At 36.4% G+C, this 14,040-nt stretch overlaps 1 protein-coding gene across 4 annotated transcripts in view; it reads right to left on the reverse strand.

The window, feature by feature from the left end:
- Positions 1–4,399: 4,399 nt before the first annotated feature.
- mapk8ip2 (mitogen-activated protein kinase 8 interacting protein 2) overlaps positions 4,400–14,040 on the reverse strand; it is a 78,650-nt gene continuing 69,009 nt past the window's right edge. For all 4 annotated transcript variants that reach the window (XM_006633737.3, XM_015353237.2, XM_015353239.2 and 1 more), the window contains 3 exons: positions 13,743–13,813; positions 12,106–12,204; positions 4,400–11,375 (listed from right to left, as the gene is read on the reverse strand). In XM_006633737.3, the coding sequence (XP_006633800.2) occupies positions 11,303–11,375; positions 12,106–12,204; positions 13,743–13,813 (243 nt within the window). In that variant the 3' untranslated portion in view covers positions 4,400–11,302. The remainder of the gene's footprint in view (positions 11,376–12,105; positions 12,205–13,742; positions 13,814–14,040) is intronic.

Consider the following 14,040-nt stretch of genomic DNA (forward strand, 5'->3'; position numbering starts at 1 on the left):
ACTCCAAAATAGCTTCTTCCCCAGAGCTGTCAAGTTGGTGACGCCCCCACTCCCTCCCACCATATTATGATCTCTCCTAACGTCTTCCTGTACCCACAATGGCTGTACTCCTACACCACTACACACACATATAAGCCAAAATTGTACTGTCCCCTCGATAGCCCAGTAAAACTTTACTGGTCGTAATAATATTTAATATTTATTAATTAACCATACTATTTTTAACCACACTATTTTTGCACTGTTCCAAGAATTACCTTGCACTGTATTTGTCCTGTTATATTTTCTCTGTGGAATTTTGCACAGTTTTGATTACTTGATTATGTTATTTATGTCGTGTTATTACATGTTACTGTTATTGCTATTGTGTTACTGTCTATTGTCTTATCTTCTGTCCTATTTATATACTGCACCTGAGTGACTAATGAGAAACACTTTTCATTATACTATGCACCTGTGTAAGTTTAATGACAATAAAGTTGAATTGATTGAATTGAGGAGACCCAGCTCTCAAACACAGGCAGTGTGGCAGTGCTTCGAGAGGGATGGGCAGGGGCTTCCACCTTTGACATGTCCTCAGCCCCGGATGCTTGGGGATGGTATGAATGGTGTAGTGACTCCTACCCCCACTGGTTGGGTATTCTGAAAGATCTGAAAAGATCAGGCTGTTCAGGCTGAGCACTTGGCCTTGAATCACATAAGCTGATGTGGGAAATTCTTCATCAGAGGAGCAGGACAAAGTCTTGTAAAGATTCAGTTTTATTGAGCTCAATAAGTCCAACAACGCATGCTGGGTCTGCCCCAAAGAACAGACAAACTGCAAGGGCTCCTATATACAGTCAGAAGAAAGTTTATTTCATGATCTGGGTGCTTGTCCTGTTCTTTGATATGTAATTACTTCTTGTTCTACTCTGTCTTGCTCTAGGTTCTGTCCTTTGCAGCAGACATTGGCCTGCCTTGTCCTGTTTGTGGGTGTTGTTCTTGTGTTTTATTATGTAGCGCTGTCACTGGGGCTGCTAAAGTAAGTCAGCTTTATGGCATCTTAGCGTAACTTTTGTCGAAGGCTCAATTAACAGACCACAGGAACACCTCTCACAATGTGCTTAAGTGGTGATATTGCAATGTTGGATGAGTGAGCTGTATACATGTCCAACTTCACTAAGCACAGTAACAAAGAAAGAAAAAGTTATTTAGCAGGAGTACATGGCAAACTGAGGGTAGAAAGGAACTAGATCGATACTTTATCAATCCCATGAGGAAAAGGGAGAGTGTTTCTGGGAGGTAGAGAACAGGATGTGCTTGGCTGCATTTTTGAGGTATAATAAATAATGATAATGTCTCTTCATAGTTTCTTTTAATGAATAATCTCTGGCTGATTTTGAATTTTGAATATTGTGTAAGAGGAGAGCCGGTCGCTCAGCTGAAGTGCCCACATCAGTTGACTAGTTGCCTGTGAACGCTAATGAATTCTGTACCAGAAAATCAAGGAGGACGAACTTGAGTCTTGGAGGACTGAAAAAGAGAGCCAAATGGGATAACTGGAGAGCTGAAGACAGCCTCATAAACTCCATCTGCCTTAATGAATCTCTTAAAATTAATTCTTATTTTTTTCTTCGGTATTGAATTAGATCCCAAGGCTTTCACGTCTTATACATTTTTAAAGAATCAATATAAAACATTAACCCTCTCCCCAAAAATGTTGGTCAATGTTAAAATAGATCAGAGTGTTTCCAGCTCCCACACCATCATGGCCAGTGGTCAGTCACCGAATCAAACTTCCCATCAGCCTGTTTCCATGGCATCACAGGCAGGCTGTTTATAGCATCGCCACATCATTAGCAGCTCTTACCTTGTTTCCAGCGGTGCTCAGTCACTCATGTGCTCTGTAACCAGTAGTATGGGGGGGAAGGGGATACAGAAGATACTTCTGTATTTTGCCATGAAAACTCTATGGATAGTGACAGTGGAAGTGTCCATAGGGTCCCCATGAGTCAATACTGACTAGACGGCACTCAACCACCACCACTTTTGTCTTTCCTTGTATGACCCGGATTGCCTAACTCTATGAACCCTCTCCAATATTTCAACCTGTTTGCCTGTTTACTCCCCCTTCAGATATCCCCTTGTTGCTTTATCTTGTTTCCACTTCAGCGGTATGCCTGCATTTCTGCGACTGCTATGTGATGGTCTGGCTGCGCAGATACATGTCTGCCTGTAGTGCTCTGTGCATTTCTGCTTATTTACCCGCATCCCTGTGGTCTGCTGCAAACAACACCGCTCCCTGCTTTTGGCTCTCCCTATCTCAGCACTTGTTTCCTACTACATCAGTATCATTCTCCTGACTTGGACTGCAGCACCTGTTCTGGTTTCTTCAGAGATCCTTTACAGACTCAACAGTAGATGCATCAGATTTGGGTGCAACCTCAGAAACACACTGAGGAAATTCCAGGAAATTCTAATACTTTTGGAACAAATCCAAATGCAAATGCTTTTTACAAGCTGGTGAAATAAAATTGTAGTTCAATCATGCGAAGAATATGCAGGAACTCAAAGTAGCTACAGGAAAATATCACATATTATACAGTACATACATAGTCAATGGGTTGCAGATTGCTTGCAGTTGACTCAAATTAATATGAAAATACTGACTTTAACATTCTGAAAATAAGTATCCTAATACTGACAGTGCCAAGAAAAAGTTTGTGAAGCACTTAGAATTTTCACATTATTGAAACCTAAAATATTAATAGATATCAATTTACGTCCTATTAATAGATAAAGCTAATGTTATGAAACTAAAGACATAAAACATGATAGTCTTTCAACATTTATTTACCCTCAAATGGTGCAATATGCAAATGTTTAGATTCAGTAACTGGTGCCACCCATTTGAGCAGGAATGACTAAAGGTAACTATCATTCGATATCTCACATCAGTTTTGAGGAATTCTGGCCCATTAAAATGTTCAGTCATTTTCCGATATCATGAACAACCATGGTAGCCAAAGAGAGAGTGGTCTGCAAATCCTTGGATGTAACTCTAGGGTTCTTTGTAGCTTCCTGGATGATTTTCCAGTAAATTCATGGAGAGATTTTGGTAGGATTCTGTGTAGTATAACTGTGCTCTTGAACATCTTCCATTTGTAACCTATCTGTTTGATGGAATCTATGAAGCCTCAAGTTCTCAGAAGTGGTTTTGTAACACTTTCCAGACTGATGAGCTCATAAACTTTTTTTCTGAGGTCCTTAAAGATTTCTTTAGATTATAACATGACTTGTTTTCACACACTGTATGGTGAAGACAAAATTCACACTTTTTCTGATCATTATACAAGGTGGGGCGGCCTTCCAACCTAGCCCCCAAGATCTATTTAAAACCCCTGTTTCAAATGATCCTCCTATTTATCCCTTTAATTGATTTAGTGAAACTAGGAGTTTCATGTTCCCTGTACCTTAATTACTCATAGTGTTATTTAATTCATAAATAATTTTGTTTCAAAAGACATGTAATTGGCTTTATGTTATTTATGTTTTTTTATGATATTTATGTTTAACTTTGAAATTTCCATATTTATCTTTGGGACTCACATTACAGTGATTATTTCCTTAACCCTCACCTGAAAGTGTCAATGACTTTTTCAATTTTTTTAATTTCAATCCAACCATATTCCCCACGTAATTTATGGAAGTCAATAAGATAAATATCAAAGATGATACAGACTCTACCTTTTATTATTTATTTATCATGGTCGAAGACTTCTTAGAAATGTACAATTTAGAAGACTGTGTACCTGTAATTTTTGTAGAATTTTGAAAGGTTGGGCTTGTTCTCTACTAGAAATCCCATTATCTTCAGTTCCTAAAATCCATAGGATTTATTATTACACATGGTGTTATGAAGCAAACTAGAATTTCCAGTAGTTTCCAAGCTGAGAATAATCAAAAGGAGGCAATTACAATATAGCTGGTTCTGTTAAAGATGAAATTTTAAATTGTAGAACTCTTGAATCAAAACCAGAGACTCTCCCAGGAAGCTAAGGACTTGTTAATATTATATTATTGTAGTGAAGGAGACATCCTTAGATAATTGCATGATATTTCAGTAAAATCCCCTCATGGTCTACTTTAAATGGTGCAACTAAAGGTTCAAAACTACAATCTGTATTTTAAAATGTATTTAAATCATATGTGAATCTTGGCCTCAATCATCCCCAGCTTTAGTCTGAATTTTGTTGCAGGCCAGATTTCATGCTTTTTTATATTGCAAAACACCACTGACTTCACTTACCAGGTTGCCAAGCTTTTAAGCAGCGGGTTATTGTCAATAGCTTCCAGTTGTGGAGCAACTGAAACAACTGAGTAAACACAAGCACACTCAAAGAAACATACAAACACTCTCTGACATCAAGCATATATTTTATTCATAAGACCAAATCCATGACAAGGCAGTGTGAATAAATTTAACTTTTTTTTCCTTTTTTTTTTTACAAGTCCTCATTTTTAAAGATACAAGATACATATTGTTTATTACATACTGATGTGTTATAGTTATACAGTGAAGAATCTCATTTAAGTTTCAAAGTTACATTGTTATGGATTATACAGGCTAAAAGAATCTGCTGGAGTTTGTGTGCCTACCAAAAGAGGAAGGGTCAAAAGGAAGTAGCTCTTCGATTTTAAAATGCTGAAAACCTCTCTTGAATCAAAATAAGTGAAAGGTCAAGGTTACAAAGTATAAAGCGAAAGGGATTAATTTTCTGCAATAGACTAGCAATATGCAATAGTTCTTTTTTAAGATAGCAAATGCTGTACAAGTTCTTATTTAGATACAGGTTGTTTCTCTGCAGCTCTGTAATAGATGTCAACTGCCCTGGAACTAGCGAATTCACATCTGTGATCACACAAATGCTAGGTTTAGATGGTACATTCATGTCTCCTGTTGCACAATCCTATCATTGTGTGGAAGAGACACATTGCCACAATCTGCTGCGTACAAAGTAAATGTGAGCGCCTGTGCAAAATCAATCTTGCACATCACATGGTGAGACGAGAAGACAACTGATGTTTAGTCAGCAAATTCTGTGTGCAACAGTTACATAAGTAAATATTCCTTCAAAAGGACACATATCAGTGTCCTAATGTCTTGTCACAATTTTGATACAGTTGTAAAGGTGAAGATTTGTGTTTTTACATAACATATTTATTTGAGCAACACAAACCACACAGCATGAGCATGTACACTCTACTCTAGATTTACAATAATTTAGCTAACAACAAATACCAAGTGATATTCTTTTAACCTTTTTTATCCATTAATATTCCAATCACAGCTAGCTTCCACAAGTCTACAATTAGTTACTATGGAAACTCCCTTAAACATGAACACGCGGTGGAAAGGGGGGGACTTGTATCACTCTTTCAGTTTAAAAGGTTCCTAACTTTTAAAAGTATGTATTTACATTTCACAATCTTTTTCTACAAATACTGTGAAGCTGTAAAAGATGAAAAGGCTTTGGGGTCCATTGTTTTCTTTAATGATAACAAAAGCCCACATTGTCAATGCTAAAGTGATATTAATAAAGATTCCCAACACAATAGGCAAGAGGTGTTTTCACTAGCCATTGGCTCGCATACTGTTTCAAGTATGACACTTTTTTCTGCATTGTCAGCTGGAAAACGCTTCCCTTGATACAGTGTATGTTTTAAAGGCTACTGTAAATGGTGCGTAAATGGCCAAGTTTATTACATAGTGCAGTTTATTGTCATGACTCTTGAGTTCCTTGCAGGCGAATGCTTAAGGTACAAGCCAAACAAGAGCACTTTAACATCACTGTCAATTCAAATAATAATCTTTACTTATTCATTCTTTGCTTTGACTGCTTGGCTTTGAATCGGAAACACATCACATCACAGTGCCCCCTGGCACATACTGGTCCACAGAACACCATTCCAGTGATCTACAGCAACCACACAGAAAAATATTTGCTCTTGGATTTAATTAAACCTTTATTTGCCTTTGCAAGGCATCGTGTGTATGATCAAATCTGAGTGAAATGTAAGGATACTCCTAGCCAGGTGGTTATTAAACTGACTGTAGACCTTGCCTCCTGACAACATTAAGTAGTAAAATAGAAAGTATAGTTAAAACCAGAGGGAACTCATATGAATTCTGTGCTCAAAACTATATCTTACTTATTTTTATTTTACAACATATGAATGTAACAGTTACCCTTATTAACTGTTCCAATCCAATCAATAATTTGTAGAGTTGGAATTATTTTAGATTGAATAAGATATTTACCATATGAACTTTGTGCTTGCATGGTCTAATTCAGAAAAAAATAGAACTCCAATTACATATCAAAACCACTGTAAAACAGTTCGTTTGGTTTCCTCTTTGGCCTAACTGCTGCAGTAACAGCTAGAAAGGTAAATATATTTTAAATTTTTTGTCTTAATTTAGTCAGTACCGTGAAAGCATAGTTTTATATACTGTATACATTATAATGCAAATTCAGTGTGGTGATGCTGCTAAAAATGGAAACGAAATTAATACAAACTAATATGTTATTAGTCTGGACAATAGCCTGAAGCCTTAAAAATAAAGAATACATACAACAGTAGAGCTTTTTAATAACAAAAACCCAACATGTACATTCCAATACAGCCCCAACGTTCAAGTGACCAAAATAAGATTGATATGCACTATAATTCTCTCAGATTGTATTGTCCTCTGTGGAGGAATATAACTCAAGAGCACACACAACTTAAAACAAAAGGCACTGTATAAAACCAGAGGATTTATCACAAGGAACAGAAAAGAACTTACTATATAATCTTGATTTTCACAAGAAAGGAGTATGTATTGTGGTAATGATAGTAATGCGAAGTTCAAGAAAAGGCTGGGCAGGTGTGTCAAAAAACACAGAAGGAGTCATGACACTGCTCACATTACAATTATCAGAGCTGTACACAGAGCTGAAGGTAATCCGCATAGACTCAAGTCTTTAAATCCCTCAATTCTGGATGCCACATGTTCGGCTGTGCACATCAGATCTTCTGGTACTGTCATCACTTACAGTACATGAAAGATCCATTACAATGGAGAGATAATACCTGAGCAGTAGATGCTTGTATGTACAGGAGGTCAAGCAACAAGAAGGAGCTGTAACGGTCATAGCTGTATCTGATTTCTCTTTGAAAGGAAAACTCTTTATTTTATCTGAATGATTTACTGTATTTATGCTTTGAAAACTAACTGCCTTTAAGAGAGCTTATTCAATAACATGGTTGAAGAAAAAAGCCATTTTAATTATCAACGTTTCAGTCTATTTGTGCTATAGTGCATATTGGAATGGTAACATTCCCTATGTATAGGTCTATAACTGTTGTAAAAATGCAGGCCATGTAATTATGATGCTAACTATTTATTAATAATGTGTCCTGTATGGACAACATTAATAGTTTAATTAATTAAATTATTGCAAATAATTGCAATGAAAAATTGCAAATAATTGCAATGAATACCCGCCTATGAGATGGAGAACAGAAAACCTAGTCTTGTCCCATTGACGACATTATGCAAATCATATGTGGGAATGAAAACAATTGCTGTAAATTTGAAAAGAAAACTGCACAAATTAGTTCAGTTTAATGGTAAATGGTGGGTTGCTCTTAAACAGAACACAGTTGTGCTTATTGTTCTGACAAAGAATGATAATTTATGTTGTGTTTTATTGTCATGGCTGTGCTCACTGCTTTGAGTTTGTACAGTATGTTCTCCCCACGGTTGAGTCGATTATCTCCCACAGTCCAAAAACATACCTGGCAGATTAATTGGCTTTAGTAAAACATGGCCATGGTGTGAGTGTGTTCATGTTGGTGTCTACGTGTGCCCTTTTATGGACTGATTTCCCATCCAGGGTGTATCCCACCCTGGCCTCGGTGCTTTCTGGGATAAGCTGCAGGCCACTACGAACCAGAACTGGATAAGCAGTTACTGAAAGTCATGTGATGATGATGACAATGATGTTGATATTCAACTTTTAATATTAAAGACTCATTCCTGGTTATCCTGAGGGCACTAGCTTTGATTCCAATGTTTCCAAGGAGACCTATGCTAGAAGGAAAGATGTGTGTTTTTATCTAGAACCTATTTTATTTCTTCATTTTTATATATGTGATAACAAAAAACTATAAGGAAATAAGAAGCCTATTAGTTAAAGTATGTTATCATTATGTAAAAAAAAAGTTAAAGCACATTTATCAAAGTGATTATCATAACTAATTTATTAAGGGGGAATAATAAATGACTTCTGCTATTTTTTAAAGAGCAAAATGTGCCTTATCGATATTATTGTACTTTGCCATTAAATTCTGTGTAGTTTCAAAACCCCTTCTTCTCCTTTCTGCTTTCACTAAAGTGATAATGAAAAAAATGAGCTATAAAGAAGGTATTGGTACAAATTATTTTGTTGCAAGAGTAAAGGCTGAAACATGGACTTTCACACAGAGGTCCTCTCTTAGAAAACAGAAGCCAACCCTAGAAAGCAGAGCTTCAGTGGGAAACGCTTCCACAGAGAGGGAGATGAGAATTTCTGGAGGACCGACTAAAATAAATCCTAAACCGGGGCAGGCTAGTTTGGAACTTACAGTAGCTCAGCTGTTGACGTTTTTCACATATTTGGCTGTTCGGTCAAATTCTACTAATGAAACTAGAGCCGAGTAAAAAAATAGCACGCTTCTTACTCTGGCTTTAACTTGCCTGGCTGAGGACAGGATGGCACTGGGAAACAACCAACAAACGACTGCTTGAGAGGACTGATGGTGATGAGTCAAGAAGCTGTTTCTAGCCAGGGATCTTTTTATGTGCAGGGACATCTACCCGTACTGGTGGTCGACAACACCATTAATCAAAAACAAGGATGGCAACAAATGTGGAAATTTGCCCTTTGCAAATGTTCATATGCTACATGTTAGGTCTGCACAGTGGACCTAGAAGTTCAACAGATTCATTTACATTTACATGGTAGGAAGGCAAATATGGAGGCTGTATTCTTCAGTTCTAAAAAAAAAACAGTGACGTAATATTGTTAAATATTGCCTAAGGTCACACTTTTATAGATTCAAAGTCTTTTTGTTTGCAAGGATACCCATTTTTCATGTAAGCATTATCTAGAGTTGATATGACTGCCCTTGCATACCATATGTCGTGTTTTATGATTAAAATCTGATCCGTGAAGTGACTGAAACAGTTGAGAAGCATTGTTACAAGAACTCTACACTAAAAAAAAATATTCAGTATTTTATAGATAATGTTAATATCAGAGACCATTACAGCATACTATAAAAATGCAGTTGTGTAGTATGGCTTTACACAGTAGGATAATATTGTTCATACAACAAGAAATTCACAGACAAATTAATAAAAGCAAACAATTGCATATTGTAGTTTCTAAAGCCAAATTTAATTCCATTAGTAGTTTTCACTGGGAAAAATCATGCTTGGATGCTGTTTTCACAAGCTTGCTGCTGTCTGCGTAACTCAGGAATCGCTGGGCAATGAGCAGCAGTAATTCTAATTCTAAAGGAGGATCAATATATGAAGTGATACCACATAACAAAATAGTTCCCCTTCCGTCTTTCAGTTTTGCATTTTGTCAGTTAAACCACTTCCACTTTAGCAAAGAAGAGACATGGTCAGAAATGGAGCCTGCTTAATTTATTATGTCTGCTACTCAAGAGAAGACTAGGCTGAATTCCGTAATATATTTAAAAGTATTCATCAAATCTGAACACATCCCACTCACTGTTGTCTTTAAGCTACAACACACAGCATCTGCACTGAGGCCAAAGAAGCACACATCAGAGTGGCAAATTACATTTACATCATCGCTTTTATCCCAGCTGATGTGCAAACGTAAAGAGATCCCTTTGAGTCCCCCTTACGAAAACAAAAAACAGTATATAATGTAGCAGGCACAGACAGACACGAAACCTTGGTTTATATAGCAAGACGACAGGGAGAAACCGGTAACAGAATAAAGATGTTCTGTGGATAAACTTCCTGAGCCTTTTACCAGAGCCTAGAAAACCACAACCTGCTTTCATGATCTTAACTGGTATTCCTCAATTAAGAAAACAGCACTGATAGAAAATAATACATCAGTTTACACACATTCTACCCCCACCCCCCACCCCCTACCCCTGCAGAATCAGCTAACAGAGCAAACACACTGTGCCTGGGTGTAGTCTAGAGCTGTACCTCCATCACTGTTGCCGATTGGTACATCCTGACTGTGGTTATATCAGCAGCTCTTTAACATTTTCTCTGTTCAGTGGCGTCATGAGGAGGTAAACATCAGTGCTTTCTAATATTGAATGTAAGTCATATTTACAAGTGATGTGCCTTAGCAGACGTCTTACACTGTACCACTAGAAGGTATTCTCTATTTATGGCGATCATCCGCCTGCTGTTTATCTTGTTTTCCATTTTGGGACCAGCACATATAGTTACTAAGATTCAGTCCCATTTAATGAAGATACCAACACCAAGCAGACTACCCTCACAACCTAGTGATAGTTAAGAGTGAAAGCTAATTATACCAAAATGATGAGTTTATGAGCTGTCCCTAATTTCTACTCTCTCTATACATATATTTACACTATGCTTTATTGGGAACACTGGCTGTCCTTTTTACGGTTCCACTCCAGTGGTTCCAGTAATTAAGGAATTAATATTCCCGCTTGTACTCCCTTGTACAGTCAACCGCACCCAAATGTCTGTCTCTGTGGAAATCTAGTGCATATTTGTTTGGCTTTGAGTTAATTTATATTTACATCTCAAGGCTCCAAGTTCAACCAGCTGTGAAGTTCTATGTTTATCTACTGCTTTTTATCAAGGGTATGCAATCCCCTGAATTATTATTACATTTGAAGTCAACAGACAATTCTTCATTTTTTTAGTGTATATGTGTGTGCATCACTTTAAAGCCATGCATGATTTTCAAACGTACAGAAGTAAATGTCCTTTTTGTTTGTTTCGAAACTGAAGAGAAAGAAAAAGATCTTCAAAAGCACTGTTCCTCAGCCCCCTGGATCCCCACTACCTTGTAGAAAAAGAAAGCAATCCAAATAAATAGAAGTTCCATCAGAGGGTATCTGAAAGGTAGAGGAAGAGGAAAAAGAGAAGCATCCCAGTTCAAAAAGAACGTATTTTACAAAAGAAAATAGCTACTAAGTGCTCCCTGCTGGAGAGCTTGAAGAACATACAGAGTCAGGGGGACGAGTCCATTGGGCCTTGCTACTCCAGGTAGATATCTTCTGTCGGGCAGGCATATTCCAGATGTTCTTGGTAATACTCCTGAAATGCACGTCTGAAACAAGACGTTGCAGGAAAATGATTTAAACTGTTGCTTCCAGGGCTTTACACTATACAGGTTTGGTTGAAAATAATATGCACCAAAACCCTGGATTTAGTGTTATATAAATGAACTAAATAGGACAGTGTGGTTGTGCTAGGACAACTAAGACAGTGTACAATTAACTGCCTTCAAACCTTTGGTCTATGCAAAAAAAATGAAAGATGATATAATTCAGTATGCAGATAAACTTCCTAGCCTGAGCCGCTTATCTGCAAGGTTAACAGATGATGTTAATCCCAACCCAGGAGGCTTTTGCTTCCTATAAATAACTATGGGAATGCTCCTTTAATAACAGTTGCTTTCTAGAACAATTTTCAGAAAGGTCTTTAAGATGAGAGAGCTAGAGCTTAATCCCAAAGTGTTTATCAAGTCCTTTGTTTAACTGAACTTGATATATGTGTATTTTACAAGTAATGCAGGGCTAATGTGAAATACCCCCACTGGGGATGATGAGAAAAAGCTTAAGCCGTGCTTAGTTCTTCCTTGTTACAAAAATATTGATTGAAATTGTTAGAATTTTTACTGGGAATTCTATAGATTAAAAAATCAAATTCAATAATGAGCAGATAATTAGTTAAACAAAGGCTATCAAAGACTTCACACAAGTGATTCCCAGTTAAGACCCAACCTTATATCTGACATTCATAAATAAAGAACAGGTCAGTGATTAAGATTAACGTACCCCACACACTCTGCTACAGGCCGCATGGACTCTTGGGATACAAAGACGTGGCAGGCGAACCGGTTCAGTACTGGGTGTTTCGTGATGAATCCAAAGTAGCTGGACAAACACATTTTTAACAGGCATTACATTAACTGACAGATTTTGTTTTCCTGAAGCAATTGTTTGAAAAATCTTCTCATGATGTAAAAATAACTACATGGTTACAACAAGCAATGCTGTCTTACTACTTTTAAATTTGCTGATGGATCATTCTTGAAGAGTTCATGCCTTTTCTATGTTCACACGTTATTAATAAGTTTTGTATCTTCGCCATGAAGTGTGAGTTTTTAAAACTAAAATGTATTACACTCTTACACAATACACCATTCTATATTTTATTTAAAAAATAGATATTGAATGGCTCTGTTTTACTGATATTAATAACACATCAATCACTGCATGTTGCTCTGTTATAGTTCTTATTTATACTAATCAACTTTGAAATTATGTTGCAATTCAAAAGAAATAGTCTAAATGTCAGGTATTATAAAAGTCTTGTGGTACCATCTAGTGGTGAATTTGAAATAAAAACCTAAAACAATAAAGCACTTAAAATTAATAATTCTTTGGTAGATTGCTATATTTTATAGATTTAGTTTTAAAACTCTTACTGTTTGACCATCCATAGTTTTTTTAACAACTTCTCCCAAATCAGGGTTGTGGACAGATAGCGTTCCAGGCCCTGAATTAAACCCAGGGCACCAGCACTACAAAGCAGCCATCCTAACTGCTGTGTCAGTGTTCCAGTTTTTTTTTTGGTTAAAAACTGAAATCTGCCCAATAGATTGCAATTCACACAACTAGAAGTGAATCAATTTCTCTTCCAGAAACAAGTCACACCACCCTTTTTCAGTAATGTACAGAAATCCTAGAAAATTATTTTTTGGAAGATTTTAAACACAGAATTCACATTTTTTTATAATTTGTGGAAAATTAGCAAATTGTTTCTTTATTTCTTGTAAAAATTCATCTACACACTATCTTTGTATAATAATATGTCACACATTACATGGTTTTATCTAACATTACTTACACAGAGACTAAAGCTTCAGCCATGCATGAATAACTGCTACCTGCAGGGTAACATACAACTGAGCCTTGGTTTAGCAGATCACCCGAAGGACAGAATATAATATTAAGTAAAAAGAGAAAGTCAATCACAGAACTGAGGCTTGTACCTGGAGCCTCCTGTTAATAAACCCTGTTTTCAGAAATGCTAGACTACCATGCCTCCTAATGCAAAAGCATTTAAGAACAGATAATCATACCTTCAGCTGTACAGGCAATTTGATAAAATGTGTTATACACAGCTCTTTTTTAGATTTCAAACATGAAGGAATCAAAAGGCTTGATCAGCATGACAGTGTACTTAATACATGATATTGATCTTGCACTGTTTTTCTTTAGGTGATAGCTGCAGTGTTATTGAACAGATACAAAACTGTCAGAAATAAATGCTTTCTATATACTGTATCTTAATATGGACTTACTACAGCTTTAGAATAATTTTATTTGTGGAACATAATTTTTTATGTTTAAACTAATTTAAATACAAGAGACATTCTGAATGTTTGCCTTTTCCAGGTGACACATACCAATTGTTTTTAGGATGACAACCACAGAAGGAAATATTCTTCATCTGGAAGAAGTGACTGCATCTGTCAAACTAAATGAAAAAATTGTCAAATTTACCTGCATGTGGTAATCAGCCATAGGCTACAATAACATTTTTTGCAATACATCTGATAAATGACAACACTGTATCTGCTTTAAAGAAAAAAAAAAGAAACAAAGTGGATTACAATGTTTCAAATGGTACTTCAAAAAGATAATGTTCTTGTTACTGAATCAAAAATGCAGAAAGTAAATAAACTGCCCAAGAGCTAATGAAAA

The sequence above is a fragment of the Lepisosteus oculatus genome, chromosome 7, assembly GCF_040954835.1.
Source record: "Lepisosteus oculatus isolate fLepOcu1 chromosome 7, fLepOcu1.hap2, whole genome shotgun sequence".
Lineage (NCBI taxonomy): Eukaryota > Metazoa > Chordata > Actinopteri > Semionotiformes > Lepisosteidae > Lepisosteus > Lepisosteus oculatus.